The following is a 25451-nucleotide window of genomic DNA, read 5'->3' on the forward strand; positions in this document are numbered from 1 at the left end:
TGGGGCGTGGCTGTGGCTACAGTATTAGTACGAGTATCTGTGCCTGCCAAGCGCACGTTTTCACACAAAAAGGACACACAATAAATGATAACACATAAATTCCGCACATAAGTTTGTCCTGTTAGTGAGCGCTTCTCTTTCTCTTGCTCGCTCTCGCTCTCTCTGTGTGCCTGTGTGTGTCTGTGTGTGATATCGTTAAAAGTCAATTGTAAACTTTCGCGCCCAAAGGCAGCAAAAAGCTGGAACTTCACACACACACAATGTGTCTAAGGCAGATCGAATTATAATGCAAAAGGCAACTGGCACTCCCCCTGCAGCAGGGCGTAATGCCGCCTTATCAGTGGCAGTCAAATCAGAGCATAAACACACGAGCAACCGCCAGCGCATAGACGCTCCAATCGGATCGAATCGGGTCTCGGTTCGGGCCTCGGGTCGGGTCTCGGTAGCAGAGGGGCGGGCGGGCGCATAGAGGGAATAGAAAGAAAGAAACGCATTGGAGCGGCAGCTGGATAACAGTTACATTGACATTGCCCATCCACAGAGAACCATCCTTTGTGTCTCTCTGTTTGTGTGTTCGTTTGTCGCTGTGTGTGTGTGTGAGAGAGAGCACGCCTGCGCTGCCCAGCTTACACCAACGAATAAGAGTCACATGGATAGACATGCAGAGAGCCACACAGCAGCCACACAGCAGTCACTGCTGCCGTCGCCCTTTTTATTTTGCTTCTGACTGAGGCCGAGGCAGCAGCCGCGGCAAAGGCAAAAAGGAAAAATGTTTCTGCTTTGTTTTTGCTTTGGGTTTTTGGCCTGGGTTTTGCCTTAGCTTCTTCCATTCCCCATGTGCACTGCCAACCCCCACCCCGTTCGTGGGGCTTGTTTACGCTTTGCCGCATATGTCGCTGCCAATGTATTTAATTGTGAGATGCGCACAAAAGTAGGCAACGATTATTTCAGCCTCCTTCAGCATTTGTGGATCTCTTCTTGCGTGTGCCTGTGTGTGTCTGCATGTGCTTGTGTGTTTGCCTGTGTGATTGTCTTTTATTTATTTATTTATTTTGTTTGCCTTGCCTTTTACTGGCAGTCACTTAATGACGTAACAATTATCTTTGGACGCATGCTTATGGCACTCACGGGGGCGCTTACTGCAGCCAGCCTGAGGTTGCGAATTGAAATTGCCACGACACACACCCACACACAGGATGGTGGCTGGTGGGTGAGTGTGCCCGTATTGGGATTGAAAACTTTTTCAATTATGCAAAATGCCCCTTCATTTCATTAGGCACAAAACGGACTTAGCAGGAGCTGAAGCTGGAGCTGCTGCTGCTCTAATTTACCGCCCAGTGGGCAGGCATGTGTAGGTCCTGGTCCTGGCCTGGGTAAACGTTTTGCAAATAAACTATTTCTTATTCATAAACAGGACTTGGCGCACTCTAAACGACCACTTAAGTGTCTGCTCCCCCAAACAACAATAACGTTGCCAGCAACAACGATGTGGCAAATATGCAAGCAAGTCCTTTGCTCCCCTTCAGAGCATTACCCAGCATCATCCACCCGTCCACCCATCCATCCAGCCATATCCGGCAACGTTGTCGTCCTCGTCCAGTGCTGCACAAGCAGAGCGGAGCGCATGAATGGATGAGTGAATGGATGGCTGAATCGCCAGTGGCAACCAGACAAGCGAGCATGTGTGGGGCGTGGCCAGCATTCCCTCAGCATTGTTGATGCCACTGCCCCTACGTTCTACTGTCCCCTATCCCCGGCACATCTGTGGACTGTCGCTGCTGCTGCCGTCGTTTTCCTCTAAGTGCACGGCAAGAGCGCTCCAAAAAGTTCCTTCTCTCCATCTGTGCATGATTATTTTTGCATGCCACTGTGCCACGGCGAGTGGAGAGCCTCGAATATAAATGCCGCATCTTAGGGCCAGCCACCATTGTTGGTTGCCAGCAGCAGGACTCATGCTCATGACTAAGAGATGTCAGCGTGGCCCATTGTCTATATGCACATGTCTCTGCCTCTGCCTCTGTGTCTCTGTCTCTGTGTATTTGTTCTGCCATTTGTCAGGCCATTTGTATGGAGGACTCAAAATTGTTTCTGAATACTTTTATTTGGGTTTACCTTGGAAAACCCTTCGCCGCTGATTGGGTACCCGAAAAAGCGCACATTTGACACTCATCGATTGATGGAACCTCAGGGATGGAATGATGGGGGGCGACTGTGGCTCAGCACATTTGTAATTAAGAAAGTTTTTAGCTGAAAGGCACTTAAATGAAATTTTAATTTATTTCTAAAATGCTGTGCCATACCCAGGGACACGAAAAACAATAGTCAAGGGGCACAAACAACAAAAACAACAACAACAATGGCAAAAGAAAAGGCAAAACTTTTCCCGAAGCCAAGTGTTGTCGCAGCATTGACAGAGACAAACAGACAGAAGCTCTGACTCTGACTGACAGACAGACAGCAAGACAGTTGTCGCTAGGGACAAAGAGAGAGGGAATGCTGGAGGAGCAGTGGGAGCCCTATTAAATATTTAACCTTATCGCAGCCATTGCTTTGGCCATTGCAGGAAGTCTCAATGTGGCTGGGAGACAGCACAACAATGGAAACATTTTAAAAAGCGCCTCAAGGACACACCGCTGTTGCCACATTATGGCGCCTCATGAAACGCTTAAGCTATCAACACGATATTCGGTAATTAACCCGGCTAAATACGATACGACAAGAGGCGAGAGCCAGAGCAAAGCCAGGCCAGAGCCAGAAACCAGTCCACAAGAAGCCAGAACGTGTACTCCCTTAATGTCGTCCTGTCTTAGCAGGGTGTGGGGCGGGGGGCAAAGCCACCACCAACCTTTCTCCCATCTGTGTTGTGTGTGTTTGTGTTTGTGTTCGTGTGCTTCCTGTTTGTATTTCGTATCTGTGTCCCGCATTATCCTGATTAAAATGCTGCAATTTTTAGGCGAGTCAGGACTCGCACCATCAGCGCCAACATTAACGGTCGTGCAGCCGTTGTTGTTATCAGAGGCAGGATGCATGAAGCAGCACCCCACCCACACCCACACACAGTCCTCCCTCCCCAACCCCAACAAAGAGAGCAAAAGCAGGCCAAAGAGAGACCGACATCGCGTTAAAAGAGACAAAAGAGAAAGCAACCACGACTCGTGGTCGCCTGTGTGTGTGTGTGTGTGTGGGAGAGAGTGTGGTTAGCATTGCGAGTGTGTGTGTGTGTGTGTTGTGCTGTTGGTGAATTACCACAAAAATGAGAGACGGTAAACAACTTTGGCCTGACTCTTGGCCGAGGCGAAGAGCGGCTGCCAAAAATCGCCCATTATCCATTTTTATTTTATCATCAATTTTATTACACACCGAAGTGAGCGGAGAGCGGAGTGTGGAGAGGCGCAGCCATCGACATCAATGAAAAATGCCAACAACAAGAGTAACCAGAGTGGAAGCGGCACCACACCACCCACTCATACACCCCTACACACGAACACACACACACACACACACACACACGAAATACTTTCAAAGAGAGAGAGGATAAAACACACGCCCTTTTGAAAAACCTGTAATATGCGCCACAGTCTTAGTCCTAGCCTTTACACCCCTTAGTTAAGTTCTGTTTGGGTTTTTGGTTAATTGTAGTCCGACTTATACGCACCTACAGTGGGGACTGCATTGGAGTGCAGTCTGGCGGCTCCTTGGGCCCAATTCCTGTTGTTGTGGGGTTGGCAATGTATGTTGCTGAACACTTTTCGTTTCGTTTTGTTTGCACTTTGGCTTTGGCTTTGCCTTTGGCTTGATTCGCTTTTGTTTCTTAAAATATCATTTCGCACTCGAGTCACTTTCACGTTAAGTCCTTTTGGGTTTGGGAGAGAGACACAAAGACACAGATTGAAAGGATTAGAGTCTGTTCTGGGTAATTGTTTGCGGGTTTATGCTGTTTAAACACTGTTCGTTAACGTCCTCACGCACTGGTTGCTGTTTGGCAACTGAAACTAGATCTGACAAGTGCCAAATCACCTCATCCACAACGGCAAAGTCAACATCCAAGCCCCAGCAGCTACACATGTGCCATAATACATCATCTTTCGAGCACATAATCTTTCGAGCCAATCACCTAAGCAAATCTTATTCAATTGAGCGAACAATAAACCCAATTTGCATTGAGAATATCCAAAGTGCGAGAGTGAATGCAGCTGTGTGTTTGTGTTGATTGAATCAACAGCAGCAGACAAGTAAACAGATTAAGATTCGGACACTTTAACTAGGCACAATGGCACTAGGCAGCCACCCCATTCGGACTAACTATCTCTATCCCACAACTCGTATTTCGCACTTATTCAATTGAGACATTTTGCTGAACATTTCTAAGTGAACCCAGAGCAGGGCAGTGGCAGTGGCTGCTGGTAATTAGCTCACAATTCTTGGAGAACACCCCAGCTAATGACAAAGACCTTCAGAACCAAGACAAAGTAGGTCGGGGCACGCCCACTAACTGTCCATATAGAATATTAAAAGGGAAAACTGAATACTTTTGAAAAACTTCATTAATTTCCGATTTCCTTCTTTTTTTTTGCTCAATTCTTCTTCTTCTTCTACTACTCTTTCTTGTAATTTCTTTGTCTGTTGTTGTGGCTGCTCCGGCCCCTGCTCTGCCTCTTCCTGCTCTGCTTTGCTCTGCTCTGCTTGTTGTGGATAAATTCGGGATTTTTTGGGAGCGGCCATTTGCTTTTCTCTTAACATTTTCTGTCTGTCAGTCTTTTTGGTGTGTGTGTGTGGTGTGCGGTGTGTGGGGCTGCTGGCTAAAGGCTTTTTTGTCTGCTAAATATTCTCAAGCAAAAATACTGTGCAATGGCATAAAAAGTAAAATTTCTGCTCAGCTTGGAGGTTGACTTTTGCCGTCTTTCTTTTCCCGAAAAGAGCAGAAAACAAAAAAAAAGTAACATAAAACACTCCCACGTCTGTGGTGTGGCGCTGTCTGCGCTGTGCGACGGGGGGATTGATTTTTCTGCTGGGGGCTGTATATATGGCGGCGGCAGGCCCAAAGCGGGGCAGGCATACCCTGCCCTGCCCTGGCATACACTCAGCTCTGGGGGTTGGGTTGCGGTGCGGCTGTTGCCACTGATGACGCTGCCTTAACGAACATGGACCGACAGCACCATCAGTAACAAAAGAAGCACACGCAGACGGTTTTCCAAATGCACACACGTTTCCAATTTCCCGATTTTCCGCTTCTCCGCCGTAGTCTGGTCTACCGCACTGGGAAAATGACACACACTGACCGAGCACAACCACACACACACACACAGATAAACACACACACACGCACAGACACTGTGTGGGGATTACATGGTAGCAGAAGCAGCGACAGGCATGACCATTCCCATTTCCATTTCCACTTCCACTCTGCTTTGCCTATCCATCCTCTTGTCTGTGTTGCTGTTGCCACTGGCAGTGTTGTGGATGCCGTGCCGCCGCCGCCTCTGTGTGGTGTGTCGCCTGGACTATTTACCGAGCCTTGTTCCGTTAGCCGCCGTCGTGCCGTCACTCTCGAGTTGCAAATTCACTCTGAACAGAGTTCCGAATGCGAATATCCACCGTTGCTGCTGTGAATGCTTCGTGGACCCAAGGACTCGGCGGCGCAGAATGTCGCACGGCGCACCAGCTTGCGCCACCCCAAATCTCTTTTGATGGCCGTAAAGAGCGAAAGAGCGGAAGCGAGTGGTGGATTAAACACTTGAAGCTGCGAATCAAAGCGAAACAGGGACCGGAACCGTTAACCAAAATAAACCGATTCAAATTTATCCGAAGTTTGCAATTTTAGACCGAACCGAGAACGTGCAATAACATTGCAATTTTGTGAAACTATCAAAGTTGTCTGCTAAACAACTCTTTGGAGTCTGCTATTACACTCGATAAATTCCGGCTGATATGAAATTATTAACACTGAAACTATTTATTAGCTTCTGTGGAACTATTTCACGCTGACATCCTGGAACTAGCGGTGGACATGCTTGGTTTCTTCGTGTCACGTCGGGGGCCAGCATGCTCGTGTTTAAAAATTGCGGTCCAGCTCTCTCTGCAATTATAAGGTGGTTGCCATGAAACTATAATCTTTATTGTGCAAATCAAATAAATATTTAGCTTTCTTAAGCTGGCTGCTCTTTAAAAAGCTAATTTTAGCTATTTTCTTTTAATTTAATATTTTTAAATATTCTTTTCGCGCATTATGACAGCCGTGGTTCACCCCTAAGTGTGCCCGGATCTGCCGATATATTTATCGATCTCATTGGACGCAAAACTTAAAAGCAGCTGGTACTTTTAATGCTATTTTTGTTTTTGTTGACATTTTTGTTGATAGGTCATGAAAATCAGCATATCTTGTGTAGAATTGAATGATGTTTCGAGTAAAATTGTAGTTGTAAAGCTGAGAGTCCTAACTACCTGATAATATTAAACAGAAGATCAAAGTCGAGGAAAACGATTTTAGATTACGGTATATTTGCAGTATATTTAAAAAATGAAATGGCATATATTGATATATTACCAAAAGCCTATCGGTATATTTTATCGATTGTTCCAACAGAGAAATTTTTGTGTTGCGCATATTTCGTTTCGAAATTTATATAACTTAAAACAGTGTCAGGCCCAGACACATAAACAAACCGAATTTTCGACTTCCAAACATTAAATTTCAGTTATCCGGAAAACACTGCCCACCAGCGATAGAGCAAAATTTCTGGCTTTTTGGATCAAGGCCTGCCAGCGAGAACATCAACAACAACAAACAACCTGTAAGACCTTGAGCAGCAATTGTATATTTTCGAGGCGACAGACAATCTAATCTGGATTTTACCACCCAGGTGCTGTACTTGGACCATCAAATCCCAGACTAAATCATCATGTCGATCCGACGAGGAATGTCCACAACGGCCAGCAAGGAATGGAGGGACTACTTTATGAGGTGCGTTTGAAGGTCCCCTTGGGTACTCAGAGTTTCTAATTGATTTCTGCTTTCCCTGACCATCGATAGCACCCACTTCTGGGGACCCGTGGCAAATTGGGGAATTCCGCTGGCCGCCCTCGCCGATACACAGAAGAGCCCCAAGTTCATCTCGGGTAAAATGACACTAGGTGAGAGTTCTGAGCTCTGAGCAGCAAACCAGTTTTGAGGCGGCGACACGCGTGCTCAGCATCGAAAGTTTCCGTCGCAGATTTCGTAATCAAAAGTGGGCACTAGCCAGTGTGATATGGCCATGTGCAAATCACTACTGGCTGTCTGATAAGCGAGATACGGTCGAGTCTGTCGAAGGGGCTGCTGATAACGCTGGCATTAATTGAATCCCACATATGCTCATAGATTACTGATCACAAAATGTTTCGCCTCCAGCTCTGACGCTATACTCGTGTATCTTCATGCGCTTCGCCTACAAGGTGCAGCCCCGCAACTGGCTTCTATTCGCCTGCCATGCCACCAACGCCACGGCCCAGACTGTGCAGGGTCTGCGCTTCCTCCACTATCACCATGGCGAGAAGGATCAGTCGGCGTAAACGATGCTCTGCCTACCACCAGCACCGACCCTTCACCAGCCAACAATCACGGACGCGCGATGCCTCTTCAAATGTTTACCCAACAGCAGCTACAGCAATTTCCTGCCGACACGCAACGCACAATGCAAATTACTCAGTCCACCAGTCACCAGTGGGGTAATTGCAATATTCAACACCCGCACCGCACAGCTGGCTGAATCTCATCACTGGACAAACTGAAGTTGTCATGCCACTGCGGCTGACCTTTGACTGTAGCGTTTAATGGCGTTCGGAGAGCCTCATCGCGCGACGCACCCAGCACAAACCCCGAAACCAATTCCAGATGAGTCTAACCCAAAACGAAGCTACTGCACTTTTTGTTTGTAAATTATTGACTATGCCATAACACCATTATCGCTAGGCGGTTGAGTGCAATTTAGTCAAGTTTAGAGAAAATATAGAATATAATTTTTATACGATTGGCCTTCCTGTATCAATATATTTGGTTTAAAACTGAATAAACCTCAACTGAAATTATAATTCAAGTGACTTGAATCTGTAAAAAGACTATGATTTTGTGATTTTGTCATGCTTTTTTGCATGCACTTTATTCAAACGATTACGCATATATGTATATTGTATATAATATAAGTGAATTGTTCAATTGTTCTTAACAATAGTACATACATATATATTTTTTTTGTTGGTGTTTTTTAACATTTTTTGTGTTTGTTCATCAATGAGGCTAAAACAATACATTTTGTAATCTCTACCCATTTGAAGGTTTTAATTTTTTTTGTGTGATTTTCTGTTTTTTGAGATTACGCTTAGGATCGAAAACATTATACGTGGGATACAAAAAACATGGTGGTAGAATTTTAAAGTTCTTGCAAACATAATAAAAAGTACTTTTTAAAAATAATCACACCTCGCGCCCGCGATGGGGTGGGGCGCCTCTATTCATAATATGTTGGTAATTATGGTTTAGGTTTTACATCGGGTCAGATCAGATTCCCTGACGCACGATGTTCTCCCCAGCTTCTGGCGGGGATGCGTAATGGATATTGGATTCTTCTTCTCAACTTCAACGACAACTTATATAACTAGGCAAATGGATGACAGGGGGATCTCTCTCGACTTAGGCTATGCACCGCAATATGCGACATCAGTAGGTAACGACAGTTCTATTTATGGCTACAAGAATCTAAGGCTAGCTGGCTGCTCAGTGCTCCTTCTTGACGAAGGTGCTGTTGTTCCGCTGGCGGACCATAAGGTAGTTCTTGAACAGTGTCTCCTTGTGGTCCACCCGCTGCGACTGGGCCAGCAGGCTCTCGTGCTCGGCCACCAGCTCTTCCTCCATCTTCTTCTCGACCTCGTCGCGGTTCTTCGTCTTCCGGCGCGATACGCGGCTGGCCTCGTTGTTCTTGATGCGATCGATGTACGCTTTGCGCTCCTCCTCGTCCATGCGGGACATCACCTCGGGGTCTGGTCCGTCCGCGTGCTCCTTGGCGGGACGGCCGCGCTTCCGCTTGGAGCTGGCGTTGCCGTTCGTCGAGGCGGTGACGCTGAACTGGGAGGTACTGGCGACTGAGTAGGCGGGGGAGGCTGGAGCGGTGAGGAAGCCGCCGAACCCTGACTGGCAGGTTGGGGCTACGCTGGAGGAACACGCGGAGTAGTAGCTGTGCGGCGTGTTCGGAGCTGAGAAATCGGTGGTGGTTTCCTCCTCGGCGCTGCGCAGATCCTCGATGATTCCGGCATGTGATGTGATGATGGTGGTGGTGGCGGCCTCGGGCTGTGTGTGGGAGAGAGTGGATCGGTTAGGAATCTGCCACAGGACGGAGACGTTTTTGCTGCAGACACTTACCCTCTCAAAATTCAAGACATGCTCAATGATGTCGGGTGTGCTAATGTCTTCTGATTGGCTGAATGCAGGCGGTGACTGGCTGTTGATCTTGACCATCAGCTTGCTCCGCTTCTGCGCTTGTGTCTCGCCTACAGGGGCGAGCACTGCCGCCGAGGCCGTGCGCTTGAGTCCAACCAAGGGAGAGTTGGACAGGGTGTGTCGGATGGCCATGGAGACGCTGCTGCTGCCAACATCCGAATTGGAAACTGGCTTGACATCGTCCACCTGGCCGAAGCCCAAGGACTCCTGGCTGCAGACGTACAGGCTGTCGCCGTAGCTGTTCTCGTCGGCCAGCAGAGGCTCTTCGGTGAAGCATTTGGTGTTGGTGGATGTCTGAGAAAATGTTGATAGCATGGGGTCTTGGGATCCGGTGAGAATGTCGTTGAGGTCGATGCAGTGATTGGGTTGATTGAAGTTGATGCCGCACATGGGGGCCATGTCGAGGGTTTCCTCTTCTCCAGACAGTTGCTGGAAACCGTAGTCATCCATATGAAGTTTAAAGTCGTCGAGGTTGTCGTTGTTGATGTCATCCATAACCAGATTGCACTGATCCATTTTCTTGGGCTCAAGCTCAATCAGATCCTCGGCAATCAGGTTTATGTCAAAGTCAAAGTCAAGAATATCCGTTTCAGTAAAAATCTCCTTTCCGTTTTCGCTGCTACACGATGACGTTGCTTCTATGTCTTGCAGGTATTCTAAGATAAAAAATTAAATTTTATTAGTATGATTTATCACAACAATTAATTTTATTGAACCTTTACAATGTGTGCGAGTGTGTGAAAGCTTTTTTATTTCAGAACCCATATTGAATTTAATTCAGATCCACTGAAGAAGAATATATAATATTCATATCATTCTAAAAGGTAAAATTAATATTTATACAAAATAAATTCCAAGTTCAGTTCAAATGTAGATGTAAAAGTAAAAATACACGACATAAACATCGTGCGGACACGGCTCAATGGAGATTCTACATCAATTTTACACAGATAATTTACTTTCAATACACAATATCGAGGGGGCGCCACCACATTTAATGTTGTTTGTTTTCGGAACTATTTGACGAAGAGGAGTAGCGCAAGAGTCTCGCACAATATTTGTCTCACTTGCACTTTGTTGTGAAATTAAAAAGGAACAAATAACGAGTAGAATTGGCGAAAAGGGATAAACAAATATCAAAATTGTTCAAATTCAAACAAAAGGGAAATTATATGCAACAAATTAAACAAATATAAAACACTGTTCCATATTTATAGATTTCAAACTGTTCAAAATATGCAAATGTAAAAAACTACTAATTCTAATTGCAATTGTTATTAACTATCCTCTAAATCTGCAAAATAAAACATTAAATTCCTTTGTTTCCCCCCGCAAAAAGAACAAAAACTGCATACTAAAACTACAAAGAGGGGAAATGTAGAGAGAGAGAGAGAGAGAGAGCCAGCCAGAGCGAGAGCGCACTCACACATTGAAAATGTGCGGCATGACGCAGAGCAACAATTGCCGGCACAACAACCACACGAAAAGTGAACACGATCGATCTTGTCGAATATTTCGTACGACCTGCGCAACTGTTTGGCCTCTGGTTGGGGGTTGATAGATAATGCGACAAAAATGCCTAAACTGATTCGGTAGTCTTACTGGGACATTTACACTGCTCTATTTGCAAAAGCAGACGAACCAAATAATTGTTATTATTAATTCAGACACAAAATATTTGCAAATAAACATCTAGAAATTGGAGAGCAAACAAATAAACGGTTAATAACTTTGGAGACTGACTTCTGTGACGACTTCTTTCTGCCCAATATCATAAAATAAAAGACAAAAATCCCAATATCTCGAGGGAAATATTTCGAAGGGGTCGCAATATTAAAACTCCAATAGATATTCACCTTAGCTGGTATATTTTGAATCGTCGGGTCGGTGAATCCCGCGCTGAATGCTGTTTTATCCGCTTACGAACTTAACGGTTGCAACGACTTTTTACGAATGGGGAGCCTGGTCGCCACCGGTGGCAATATCAGCGCGAGACGAGCCAAGACTCGAAGCCCGTGCAAGTAACACTCGTGTGCAAGTGTATCTGTGTGTCGCTCGTGAGAGGGAAAAAAGAGAGCGGATACCAACACCAACAGCTGACGACGCGACGTCGCTCAAGAAGTACGACTCCTATTGTTATCCCGCTCTGACCCTGGCCGAACATATGTATGCATGTGTGGAAGGTAGGGGAAAAAGATAGACAGAGAGAGAGGCTGGCCGGCCGACAGGCCTCTCAGCCGACGTTTGGTTTGTGTTTGCTCGGATTTATTCTTCTGCCAATTACATAGATACTTGACAGCCATAGGCTGCCGAAAAGTAAGTTAACCGTTTTGGAATGCACTAATACATTTGCCACTTGAATTTCACCAGAGGCATGCGGGGTTTCTAATTGCCATTTAAGGGCAGTACTTGAAAGGGAGTTTCAGTTGCTAAAACAAAGGGATAAAAAGTCGTTCAATTGACAATGAATTTGTCGTAATTTTCAAAGATCGAACTATGGAAGAATCGAAATAATTTAATTACAAAAATTAAATAAGCAAAAACCGGCAACGGCTCGTATACGCGTTGCATTTTGGCAAAATATTTTCTATGTGTGTGTGTTTGGATACATTTACCTGTTGCCGGCCATGCATATACATACTACATGTGTATTGATGTAGCGCTATCTCTTTCGCTCACAGAAAGGGATGCATGTATTGACAAATAAGAGAGCGAGTGAGTGGCACACGCACACAAGCCCCACTACTGAGCCTCACTCAATGGTTCGCTCAGCGCTCTCGCAAAACTATGTTTGGCTCGTTCTCTGTCCCTCTCTCAATGTTTTTGCAGATCATTCTTTTTGAATTTCACAACAAAATAAGTGACCCTGAAAAGGGTTGCGGTGTAAGTTAGACAAGGACTCGAAAATATGATTGTTTAATTAAACATTTAATAAAATATTTTACGTATTTAAATCTGTTCAAATCTGATGAACACGAAAATATACTAAATACTGGCATTTACCGGCTAGAAAAACGTGCTCGCAAAAATTTGGGTCATGAATCAGCTGTCTGCTATGCACCTGAATTTGTTCACATGTGACATCACAGAATACATAATTTCGCGAAAGTACCTCAACCTCAAATCTATAAAATCGACCGATAAATTAAAGAAACGAGCCGTGACCATTTATGGACAAACACGTGAATAATATAAGGAAGTTGTAGCCGAAACAAAGAGATAGATCAGGTGATAACGATTGGATGAAAAAATAAATAAAGTGCAATAAATACGGTTACTAATTGCCATAGAGGGGCAGTAAAAGGGAGTAAAGGGACACCCAATGGAATTGGAACAGCTCATCGATGTGGCGACTTTAGACGTATTTACCAAACAGAAGGTTATAAGTACTATGTACATATGTATATTGAGATCTATGGTCTCTGCGCCTACGTGTCGCCTGGAATGCAACCACTTCAAACCAATACTTTTATACATACACACATGAAAAATTACCAGGAAATGGTCCAATAGTTAAAATTGAATCTGCTTTTTTTGCTTGTTAAACTCTGTGATATATGTATGTATATTTAGATTTACATAGAGCTGATGTCATTACTGAAAGTTTCTTATAAATTTCCCAGATTCTTTTCTATAGACATTTTCAAATATTTTCCTCTTTTGTTCCCCATTAAAGCAAACAGAATTACTTTTGCATGTACAGATTACATGTAATTGAGATATTAAAAACTTCAGTACGAAAATTGAGCAACGCAAATTAATTTTTCGCTAGATGGAATTAAATCGATCAAGTGATTCACTCCAGACAGCCAGAGTGTCGCCAAACAGCAGATAAGAAAAATGTGTAAGACAAATGGAAAGAACAAAGGGCAACAGCACTCTCTTCTCCTCCGTTCAATAAACAAATTCTTTGGGAATCGCATCATTTGTTGTTATGCAGATCGAATTGCACACTTACAAAAGTGATGAGAAGGAGCTTTATCTTCAAATGTATTCTTCTACCACACATTATTTCCAAGCAAATGGAAGTTCATTGTACTGTATTAAGTTTGAAAAACTATTTAACGCAACAACCCTTTGTTTTTAGTGAAATTTTGGGAATTCAAATAATGAAGTTGAACAAATGTACACAGTCAGTACAGACAATTGGATTTTTCTCAAGAAGTTTTTACTGTTTATATAACTTTCGTTATAGGAAAAAGGGAGCCGAATCAGATGACAAAAATTATCACCTGTGAAGTATTTCACATGGCTTAAAACTTGTTTAACTACGCAACATGTAGTAGCAGACAAGCAGATCTAAAATGTTAAAGACAGACGGACTTTTGGCTATATCGAACGGAATTGTAATGCAGATAAAGAAATTGCCATGACATAGTCTCCTTTGCTTTCAAGAGTGTATAAGAAACACATATTTTGAGTACATATTTGAAGTTTTCCGGTTAAAGAAAGTACTGTGAAAGTTTGACCACCCAAAAGAACAGGGAATGAATTAGCAGCCCACGCCAAAGGCTCGACGAACAGAAAATGAAGAAAAATAGATGCACAAAATTGAAAGGAAATGGAAAATAAATATGTACATGCTGAAAAACTTCGAAATACAAAATATGGAATATTGAATTCCATTTACCGACAGATCAGGCTACGGACAAGGCGAGCTGGGACCTGGCCCGCCTTGTCTCCGTTGCCGTATTCCATCTGGAGCTGGGCCATGGCCTTCAAGCTCGTTTCTTCAATGGGTCATTGCACTGTGATCTTCTTCAACGCCATCTAAGTGGTGAAAGTACCTTGATGTCCTTGGCAGAGAAGCCCCAGCAACCCCACACCAACTAGGCGGGGGAGCTGGGCAAGGCTCGTGCCTGCTATCTGACTCTTTCTCTAACTGATTGTTGTATTTTTGATCGATTTCTTTTTTTGGCAAGGTATCGCAACAGTAATGAGAGAGTTCTGGGTACATATTTAACACACACAAAACACAGTACTCACCATCAATGAACACCGGAACATCTATCTCTTCAACTGTAGCAACTGTAGTAGGCATTGCTCCACTCATTTCCTGGCGGGACGGCTGCAAGTCTGCACCTGTTAGCTGGATACCAGCCAGTGAGGTCAGGGTCTGTGACTGGGGCGTGCTCGAAACCGGGACCGTTTGCGTCACCATCTCCATAGTCCGTGTACCGACTACTGTCGTCTGATCGTGGTGCGTTGTTTTCGGGGCCGAGTTGTGTTCTAGTTGGTATGTTGCAGTCCCAGTCGCTGGATACGTTGCGATAGGGGTTACCGTCGCCGAATTCTTCAAGTTTACTATAGGCAGCGCCGAAGGCTGGGCCTGTTTCACTGGCGGACGCGTTGGTACCGACCCTGGTAAAAAAGGGTATTCTGATAATGCGTGTTCGAGGCGGACTGCACTCTGTCCCGCTTGTTCTGGTCTTGCTGCTGTTGCTGCTGCTGCTGCTGTTGCTTGTTGGCACCCTGATCAGTATGATTCTTGGGTTTGGTTTCGTATTTATCACGATCGGTATGGTTGTGCTGCTCATCGACGTGCACGTAGCCGAAGCCTTCATAGGCACTGTTTGCGTCGTTCTCCTGTGAGAGCAGCAGCAGTTGGGCGATGAGTTTCTCTCGCCAGACAATGTTCTTACTGGTACGCTCCGAGGATCCTGGGACCGTGCGGGTGCGTGATCGTGAGCGTGTTCGTGTGCCTGTTCCGGTGCCTGGTTGGTTGCCCTGCCCGCCTCGTATGTTGTTGCCTGTACTCGTGCTGGCTCCTGGATCATCAATATTATATCTCTGAGATTTTCGGGATTCTCTCTCGTTGCTGTTTGAGGAGTTGGTCTCGGTGACAATACAATCGGACTTGTGGTTCGGGGAGCTCTGGCTGGTGCTGCTGTTGAAGAAGGTCTTGGTCTGCTCGTGGTTGGTTGTGTTGTTTGTTTCGCTCTTGGGCCTGGCTTGGCTGGTTTGGGATTCGACGGAGAATGCCATTTTGAACGGGGCTGTTTTTCGTATCAACAAATGTCAGCATATTTCGTTTTCGTTTCGATTTATATGGTTTTTTTTATTGGTGCACGGTTCGTTTCGGTTCGGCAGAATTGTTGCAAAAATTAATATAAATTTGTTCAGAAATTTATATAATTTCAGACAGGATTTGTTGATGAGTGGAGCAAGCGCAGTTGAGAGTTTTCGGTTTATTTGTTTTTGTTTTTATGTGAAAGAAAATAGACAAAAGAAAAAGATTTCGTTATTACACAGATCGACGACGTGGGGGAAGCACGATCCTTGGCAGGGCTCGCGCCTCAAAATCTTGTGGTTTTGGGTGGGTGGGTTAGCAATGTACAATGCCTGCCGCCTCCCGACCATGGCTCCTGCTGTGAGGTCACCATGGACACGGTCGGTCAACGTCACAGAGATATCGGTTGCGGGATATCCCTGATCATTGATTTGTCAGGCGTTGATTTTTTGGCGATTTCGAGCAGCTGGGATGCGTGATGCGTTGGTTTTAGATGCTGGGTGGGTGTGGGTGTCAGTTTTGTTGGGTGTGTGTGTGGGTGTTCTTTTGTTGGCCATGTTTTGTTGGTTGCTTTTCCTTTTTTCTTCATCTGGCGTGCTTTTTTTCCTTCCCACACATTTCCCATATTTTTTCTATTTGTTTCTTAGAATAATTTTCCTTTTTTTTCCTTTATTTTTCTTTTTTGTTTTGTTTTTTTATGGATTATATCCTTTTTTGTATGGAATTGCTCCTTTTTTGTTTGGAATTACTCCTTTTTTGAATGGAATTGCTCCTTTTTTGAATGGAATTACTCCTTTTTTGAATGGATTTAATCCTTTTTTCTTTTTCTTTTCTTTTCTTTTTGTCTTTTTTCTTTTTTCATAAAACATTCTTACAAACTAAAGGTGCAAGGGCGAGCTCAACCAAGCATCAACCAGGCAAACATGAGAGGCAGTCTTAAATGTATGATATGATTTGATTCGATCAGGACTTGGATACTCACTTTTAGTTGACCGTTAGAAAGGAACAATGAAATTGTTAGGATCCCTCTAAACAAGCTCTAAAAAGAGTCGTCGACACAAGTTCCCCGTTAGGCTGCAAATTAAAGAATGGAAGAGAAGGCACATTACTTATAGGGCCCACAACGTCATGGAGATCTCAAGTGATAAGTTTCGTATAAGATTTGCTTTGGAGCCCTCTTCAATTGTAATTACAGATAGTCGAGTTGTTTTCGCCAAATATTGTAGTTCCTTGTTCGATAGGGCGGCCTGCGCGCCTTTCAAACATCTGATAAGTAGCCCCCCTCAAAAGCTTTTGCCACGCAAAAAATACACAAAAATGTATTTCACCAGAGGCATGGACATGGGCATGGCCAACAGGTCTTTGCAGCCAGAGGCGGGCCAGAGGGGGGGTGGGTGGCTAAGCTAATCAGCAGTTGGCAACGCACGACCCCCCGCCCTGGCACCCTTCCCCAATTGTCATTTAGATAATTGTGCTACAGAACTTAGCCATGTACATATGTACATGTGTATGTACATATGTATTGTATGTACATATGTACATACATAGCTAGCCACATTATCGCACTTAAATATCAGATCAGAAATTGTCGTGTGGCCGCCGGTGCAAAACAACACCAAAAGGCAATTATCAAGCGATGGAAAATTTCCCCCCACAAAAAAAGCACACGCGAGCTTTGTCTAATGGCACACTAATACCGGCACGTCGCGGCACGGCACGGCACACGTATTGCTTTATAATTACTATTGGCTCGCATATCAAAAGAAAAATCCCCCCAAAGCCCTGTGTAAATTTGATCAGAATTGTTGCTTGCATGCCGTCCGCCTCTGCCTCTCTGACGTCACTCGCTTACTTAAGCAATTCAATATGGCGGTCTTTTCACTCATTATACACTTATATACCTACTATATACATATGTACATATGTACATAACTTAGTATCTAAACTAACACACACTTGTACACATCATATACGGTACATATCTTATTATTTTAATATGAAATTTTACTTACATTTAATTTGTAAAAATGTGTCTTCAAGCGCGGTTGTCCGGTTTTCGAAAACCCGACCGAAAAATGCACTTGGGATTTGTGATGCGCAATTTATTGGGTGGTTCCTGGCACCACCACTTGGATATTTGTTCGCCTCTGGCCGTTTCTACGATTTCTACGGAATACTTTGTTCCGAAAATTGTCTGGTTGTTGCTCCACGGAGAACAACAACGAATGCTATTTGTTCACACTTTGCTTCCTTTCTGCAGGAACTTTCTATTCTGCTCTGTTGGCTTGTATAAATTTCACTCAATTTGTGTTGAAGAACTTTTCTGTTCACTTTATTGCTGCGCTGGACTATAGTTGAACGCGGGACTGGTAATGTGTGAGTCAACTGACTGCTTGAACAATTCACTACGAATTGATTCGACCGTACGTTGGTCGTTCGCTACAAGTCGGAGAAAACGGAGACTCTGTTGGGCCTCCACCAGTTGTGTGAATTTAGATTTGTTGTGAAATTCAAAAAGCTCAGCGCAAACCAGTTTGCCATGCACAGATACTTTTCGTGTGCCTGTGTGCTGTGTGTGCGACAGCTTTCACACCAACAGGCGCACACAAGAGATACACGTGTGCGAGCGAGACAGCGCTAAAAATTCCCCCAGAGGCCAGCTGGCGTTTTGTCGAATGAATTTCCCTTCTTCCACTTTGCATGTGGTACAATAAGAACTGAGGCCGGCCGGCAAAAAAAGACAATTAAATAACAATAATAACTACAAGTACATTGCTTGTGTCAAGGCAGAAGCATGTCTAGAAATTGCTATACATTTTCGAATATGTACATTAATTTTATTACTGAGGCAAAGCCTGCACCGCATATGGTTCATTAGTCATTTTTAATTATATGTATAAGTAGTACATATGTATGTTTGTATGAGTCAGAAATGCCGGTCAACTGACCTAGCGTAAGGTACATATCTGAATTGAACGGTGGAACAGATTTCTAGGTACGAATATTTTTGTTAAACTTTAGGCATGCAATGGAATCAAGAACAAAGCATGAAAATGGTTCATACTTGTACTTACTTGTTCATACACTTGAATTTAACACGTATTTGCTATTATACCCTGCAGTTCTTTTGGATACGAGAATAAGGAATAATTTATCTGTGCATCGAAGGTACATTGTGTGTATCTTGATCCTTTTTTCTATGGCATACATTATTTCTATATTCCACACACGCATAACTCATTTCGTAGCAAATTCAATGTCAAAACACCTTGCAAGGTTTCGAACTTTGAGGCCCAAGACAATGCAAGAAACGTTGACATTCAAATATGGGAAGTTTCTGTGCATATGCTGTCTCGCTTCTATAAAGCTGCATTCCCATACACACTCAAACGAAGAGCTTTCGTGCGGCAGTGTTTGTAAGCGCTCGCTTTATGGTGTGCGTAGATAAAAGCTGGCTGAATTCTCAGAATTAAAGAGCTTTCATCTGGCGACTACCCACAATCATACACGCTTCGAGATACGTACATATGTGGGAAGCTTTAGCCGATAATTAAAGAAACTCATGAGTCATGCTGAAAAACAGAAATCACCAAAGCGAAGAAAGCTCCAACAAACAGAGGTATGAGTACATTCGTTGGGTTGGCAAAAAAGAGTGTCATCATGTGATATTTGTAATACGACTGACTGCGAGCACTAATCGCGTGGGGTTTAGGTCTGGGCCACGTAGTTACAATACAAACATACAGCTTAATTATAGGTCTGTTTGCTTCCATAGGTGTGCAGAATTCGTGGAAATTTTTGCCGAAAACGTCCACTCCACAGATGCCCACAAGGCGAATTCCGAATGCTAATCTGGCACCGCGCACCGACAGGCACGAGATCTCCCTCGGAATCGAAAACAAGCAACAACAATGGCCACACTTTGCTGGCAAACTGCCAAATTAGGAATAGAAATCCGTGCTAAGGCCGCCTCACGATGATTCGGCTAATTTCTATCACAAGGGATTTTTTTCATATGCCCAAAACTCGTACTAGATTGTAGAGCATGAAGGCACTTCATTTGCTTCCCTGTTTGGCGCCCATATCTTATCACGTATTCCTAATCAATGCCTTTTATCTGATCGGCGAACTTAAATTGTAGAAGCGTGGTGGCTCGAATATACTCGTATTTATGCGCCTGTGACTAAGACTGAATATATGACTTTGTCATCATGAAATCTGAGGTATTTCCTAAACACAAGGCAAAGTTTTAAACGTGTTTTACTTTAGTTTGGTCTTGGGATTGGGGCAGAGTCACTGCACATCATTTAATATGCCTGAATTGTAGGAGACATTCACATTTGTTGGTGAAGGGCTCAAGGGCTGAGTGATTAATAGCACATACATATAGCATCGGATTGTGAATACCCTTACAAAGCTCATTGGTATTATGCAAGTTAAATAAACAAAACTATTTGTGTAGTCTAGCTTTGTACAGCCTTTCTGCCTGTCATATTTTCACAAACTTATAAAACTTAAGTGCCTAACCCCATAAGGGTATATCCGTATCTCATGTAAGTTTACAATAGGCCTAAGTTGGAGGGCTCGTCAGTGTAAGTAGTTTGTTCAGTGGCCGATGTCAATGACATTGCCGGCAACAAATGTGTCTGGAGAATGTTGTCTAGAGTCTAGGAACTTACCGTCCATCATGTTGCTGCCGGGGGGCGAGCAAGTTCCGATGACGACACAAAAGGGTGCTCCTTGGGTTGCAGGATCTGTGTATGTATGGTGGTCTGTGCTGGAGTGTGAGTTTATTATTGCTCAATGAGTGGCTCAAAAGCGACTAAAAGAACTGCGGCGAATGTTGCCCCGAATGGTTAGGTTCCGCTTCTTTCGTAGCAACTTCTTTAGAGTGTTCTTAGTGCCGGTGGTGCCACACTTGGTGGTATAGTTACAGTGATTATTGTTATTATGATGCCAGCCACGCATACGCATACACATGAAATTGTTTAGCATGGGAACTTGCTGCTGAGAATGTTGCACGCACATGAGGAGGACAACGACAGGCGAATCTTGCATGACGTTGAAGCTCAGCTTGGGGTTCGACTTGTTCTGGTTGCTCACTATCGATGTTCTTGTTGTTGTTGATGGGGCAGCGAACATAATATTGGGGCGATAAGCCAATCTATAGATAACGACTATAGGCAGATCAGATCTGTGTGGCTGTAGTTGAACCGATTCAGATAAGGGTTTGGCTCTTTCGAAGTTTTTATATCGCACACACGGGTTATCTTATAAGCATCTAGATACAACTCTTATCTCAGATACTACAAGTATGTAAAGTATATAAATAAATGGTTGCTTTCTGCACTGGACTTTGCACCAAAGATTGAGTGTTTGTTGTAATAATATTCACACAAAGGAAATTACTGTGATATGAATAAGAAATCTTTAAAACGATGTGCAGCGCTTGATGCCATTAAGAATCACAATTTGATAAACGGTTTCGTATCGCAATTGAATCGACGATTTCACAAATTCCGCACTTATTTGCTCACAAAAGGCTGTTTCTGCTGTTGACTCTCTCAAAAGGTTGTTCTGTTCACGACGGCTGAAGTATTGTTACTAACCCGACTCTGCTTCGTCGGCGCTGGACGATTGCTGTCCGGGGTTGATAAAAGTATTTTTGCTGACGTATTTGCCATACGCTCTCTGTCTGCTGTATTTTCCACTAGATGTGGTAGCGCTCTCAGCTGCTGCCGTGCCCCCAAATGTGTCTGTGTATGCTGTGATCTCTGTTTGATGCCACAAGCTATAGGGGAACATTTTCTATTAGGGCATCTAGGTTCGTGCAATGCATAGGTTTACTTCAATAGATTTTACTGCCAAAAAGTAGTTCGATCTGGATATGTTGGGTGTAGAAATTTATAATGAATCATTTGCTTGAACAACATCTGTAAATGTGTGAAAAATATATAATTTGTAATAACTTATCGTGCAATAACTTCATTATAGTGCGAAAATCGCAATCTGGCGCGTGTATGTTCGTACAAAAATCGTAAAGATAATGTTTTGGCCGTACCTATTGCGGCTTATCAAGTGCCGCCCAAATGCCCGTAGATAAGAAATGGATCTAATAATTTCTGTTTGCACCAGACTGTAATTTCTCATGTTTTCCCATAAGGTTATCAAACTGAAATGTTAATTATGCAGAGTATCCACGCGATAGATATGGAAGCCTGCCTTTGTTGTGTGTAGGGGAACCTGTTTCGGCGAGGCAGCAACAACAGCATGCAGCATGCGTAGCGTAGCTCTTTCTCTCTCAGAGCAACAGAAACTGGTAGGTCAGATTGGCTGATGCAACACTTGCTACGCATTTCAACAGATGGTTGGGCCCACAGCTGATTTGCTTGCTGTTTTGGACTTTTGGCTTGCTGCCAAACTGCGAGTGGGGGGGCGCCAGCAGCATGTTGCCAGGCTGCAAAGCACGTGCAGCGGAAAATGTTGACAAACGTTTTGCAACGAAAGTTCTGGCAAATGTAAAACTACTACGTCACACGAGGGTCGGCTGAAAAGGGGGTTGTTGGCTCAACTGTCTAAAATTAACTCAACGGCAAATGATTCATTTCATGTAGTGGGTCGGGGGGTAGGGGTGCCCACTTATGTAACGCTGAAGAGCGCTGCAAACGCTGTTGACATTTGCGTCTTTATTCCCCATGCTGATATAATGTAAAAGGAATCATCATGTGTGAGGGGGTTTGGCTGTGGAAAAACTAATAACTGACGTGGTTCCAATTGGACATTTTGTAGCTAGTCTGTGCGACATGATAAAACGTATTCTAATACGTGGTGATTCCCAAATGGACAGGGTTAGAACTGATAATTATTACACACATACAATGTTTATCGTGATTATAATGTATGGATGGAATCTATTTTGAATGCCAATCAGGAAAAGTTTAGCGAAACTGTTTTTGTATGTACAGAAATTCTTCCTTTAGATATTTCTACCAGCCCAGAGTTGGTTTTAAAATAAAAACAATTCAAATTGAACATGGTTAAAATGAGTTTTAAACTTGTTTTGTTATTACTAAATTCAGATTCTGTTTTTAAATCGAAACTCAATGTTGATTAGTTGCTTAAATGCAGGTAGGTATAAACACCAATGGCTGTCATTCGTAACGAGTGTGCACTGTAGTCAAACCGCTGCGAAAGAAAGTCGAACAAAGTGAATGTCTGTACCTGCAGAGTCTAGAGTCTTTGAAGCTGTATTAGTAAGCCGCGCTCCCGCTGAGCCCGTGAGCTGTGAGAGGGAAGCAGATTAAAACTGGAATTGAATGCGATTGTGACTGGAAGTGGAGGTGGCCGTGAGCGAGCCGGAGAAATGTGAGAGCAAAGGTTTTTGCTGAGAATGCTTAAAAAGTATTGGAATCATTTGGGCCTGGCCTCAGTGCGGTGACGACGTTCATAAGATTGGCTTGTGGTCTTTAATTTGCTGCGATTCGAACTGGAAGTTGGAATATTTTGTGATGCGGCTGTTCCTCACAGTGCTGGTGATCCTAGCGATCGGTGGGAGCTACTCCAGGGCAGCAGAACCGAAGAATGTGCTCCTTCTGCTGGCCGATGACGCTGGCTTTGAGATGGGAGCGTACCTGAACAAGTTCTGCCAGACGCCGAATCTGGATGCCCTGGCCCGACGCGGTCTGCTGTTCAACAACGCCTTCACCTCGGTGAGCAGCTGCAGTCCCAGCCGCGCCCAGCTGCTGACCGGGCAGGCCAGCCACGCGAGCGGCATGTACGGACTCCACCAGGGAGTGCACAACTTCAACGTGCTGCCGGAGGTGGGGTCGCTGCCCAATGTGCTGCGGGAGCAGAGCAAGGGGCGCATCCTCAGCGGCATCATTGGCAAGAAGCATGTGGGAGCTGCCGCCAACTTCCGCTTCGACTTTGAGCAGACGGAGGAGCAGCACTCGATCAACCAGATCGGGCGGAACATCACCAGGATCAAGGGCTACGCCCGGGAGTTCCTCAAGCAGGCCAAGGACCAGCAGAGGCCCTTCTTCCTGATGGTCGGATTCCACGATCCACACCGCTGTGGCCACATAACCCCACAGTTCGGGGAGTTCTGCGAGCGCTGGGGCAGCGGGGAGCAGGGCATGGGCAGCATTCCCGACTGGAAGCCCATCTACTACGACTGGCGCAATCTGGAGGTGCCCGCCTGGCTGCCGGACTCGGACGTTGTGCGCCAGGAGCTGGCCGCCCAGTACATGACCATCTCGCGACTGGACCAAGGCGTGGGCCTGCTGCTGCGCGAACTTGAGGCTTCGGGGATGGCCGACCAGACGCTGGTCATCTACACCTCCGACAATGGGCCACCCTTCCCCGGAGGACGCACCAATCTCTACGAACACGGCATCCGGTCGCCGTTGATCCTCAGCTCGCCACAGAAGGAAGATCGCCATCACGAGACAACGGCTGCCATGGCAAGCCTCTTGGACATTTATCCCAGCGTGCTGGAGGCCCTGCAGCTGCCGGCACCCAATGGAACCAAGTTCAGTGGCAAGTCCCTGCTGCCGGTGCTCAGGGAGGAGCCGCCAGCCAAGGAGAGCGATGCGATCTTCGGCAGCCAGAGCTACCACGAGGTGACCATGGCCTACCCCATGAGAATGGTGCGCAACAGGCGCTACAAGCTGATCCACAACCTCAACTACTGGGCGGACTTTCCCATCGATCAGGACTTTTACACCTCGCCCACCTTCCAGCAGATCCTGAACGCCACCATCCACAGACAGCCCCTGCCCTGGTATCGCACCCTCCAGCAGTATTACCAGCGCCCCGAGTGGGAGCTCTACGACATCAAGATGGACGCCTTGGAGCGGAACAACCTGGCGGACAAGCCCAAGTACAGCGGCACCCTCAAGCAGCTGCGCCAGCAGCTCTACCAGTGGCAGGTGGACACCAAGGATCCCTGGCGCTGTGCCCCACACGCTGTGCTGCAGGAGCAGGGCGTCTTCAAGGAGGCGCCCGTCTGCCTCACCCTCGGCCACGAGGCATTGCAGCGGCCCAGGCGTAGGCTCCTGACTCAATACGAGGAGTATGTTGTGGTCTAGCCACTCCTGAAGTGTTTTACAATATGCACCAAATCTTATCGCAAGAGCAAGCCAAAGTGCCGACAACAATGAGAACTGAAATTTTGTTGGTGCTACTCACTCCGCTGCTACACTGCTCAACAAAAGTACGAGCACAGTAGCAGTCCATCCATTAAACACTGTGAAGAAGGTACTCTTAATATTAATATATTATATTCTAAATGTCAGCTAGAACTTAATAAAAAGACTCAAATTGAACAGAAGTAAACGGAAGTCGCTTGGCGGTGTAAATCAAGAAGGGTGAAAAAATCCAAAGTGCAGATGGCAAGAACGAATTTCCTTTGTTATTCATTTCCCGAGTGGTGCTACATTGTCCCACAAAAATGTGTCAAATGGCTTGCGAAATGAAAAAGATCCCATGGCAGCGCTTGAAAGGTTGCGTTGCAGCATCCCACCAGCAGACAAATGTATTCCTGGCCGCATGACCTCAGCCACTTTGGGGGTGTCAAGATGGAATGACTCTCGGGGTGGTGTGCGTCACGTTTCAATGTCATGCCCATTGTGGAGCTGGCCGACTGCGGGGTTGGGTTCGCCTCGCTGTCTGTGTGTGGAAAATCGAAAATTTCAATGCTTGTATCTGGTTTATTGGTGGCGCCGCTGCCAGAGTCCTTCCTCCCCATCTGCCGTGCAGCTTCCGATCCGAGGGAGTGTTACACAACATGCACAGACCTCATGGCTGTTGGCCAAGGCTGTCACTGGGGGGATTCAGGTTGGGGCAGGGTATGGGTGGGAAACGGAAGCGCCATCCGGCTTAAGGTCAACAGGGAAATAGCAAAGAGTAAACTGGGTTGTGCGCTTTTTGTTTGTTTTCTCATTTATGACTTTGAACGAAAGACACATTAAA

The 25451-nt window shown here is 45.1% G+C and overlaps 4 protein-coding genes across 13 annotated transcripts in view; 2 read left to right on the top strand and 2 right to left on the bottom strand.

Moving 5' to 3' along the window:
- LOC117898436 (cubilin) overlaps positions 1–5588 on the bottom strand; it is a 41764-nt gene extending 36176 nt beyond the window's left edge. For 4 of the 10 annotated variants that reach the window (XR_004649144.1, XR_004649145.1, XR_004649146.1 and 1 more), the window contains exon 1: positions 3656–3967. The gene's annotated coding sequence lies outside the window, so the exon portion shown is untranslated. Of the gene's footprint in view, positions 1–3655; positions 3969–5509 lie in introns of those variants that run through there. The other 6 variants (XM_034807831.1, XM_034807833.1, XM_034807835.1 and 3 more) reach the window with 4 other exon arrangements.
- Positions 5589–6579: 991 nt separating this feature from the next.
- Positions 6580–8001, top strand: LOC117898447 (mitochondrial pyruvate carrier 1). Its single transcript, XM_034807854.1, has 4 exons — positions 6580–6791; positions 6861–6961; positions 7031–7131; positions 7388–8001. Exons 2-4 carry the CDS (start codon positions 6900–6902, stop codon positions 7546–7548), a joined length of 324 nt encoding a protein of 107 aa, XP_034663745.1. The 5' UTR covers positions 6580–6791; positions 6861–6899; the 3' UTR covers positions 7549–8001.
- Positions 8002–8108: 107 nt separating this feature from the next.
- LOC117898439 lies at positions 8109–15383 on the bottom strand. The gene is given in 4 exon segments (XM_034807844.1): positions 8109–9319; positions 9392–10125; positions 14456–14843; positions 14845–15383. Coding segments are annotated over 4 exon segments (2094 nt in total). The 5' UTR covers positions 15247–15383; the 3' UTR covers positions 8109–8749.
- Positions 15384–22892: 7509 nt separating this feature from the next.
- On the top strand, positions 22893–24802 carry LOC117897811 (N-sulphoglucosamine sulphohydrolase). The gene has a single exon (XM_034806860.1). The coding sequence runs from the start codon at positions 22988–22990 to the stop codon at positions 24566–24568; it is 1581 nt and encodes a 526-aa protein (XP_034662751.1). The 5' UTR covers positions 22893–22987; the 3' UTR covers positions 24569–24802.
- Positions 24803–25451: the final 649 nt, after the last annotated feature.

The sequence above is a fragment of the Drosophila subobscura genome, chromosome O (genome assembly GCF_008121235.1).
Source record: "Drosophila subobscura isolate 14011-0131.10 chromosome O, UCBerk_Dsub_1.0, whole genome shotgun sequence".
NCBI classification, from domain to species: Eukaryota; Metazoa; Arthropoda; class Insecta; order Diptera; family Drosophilidae; genus Drosophila; species Drosophila subobscura.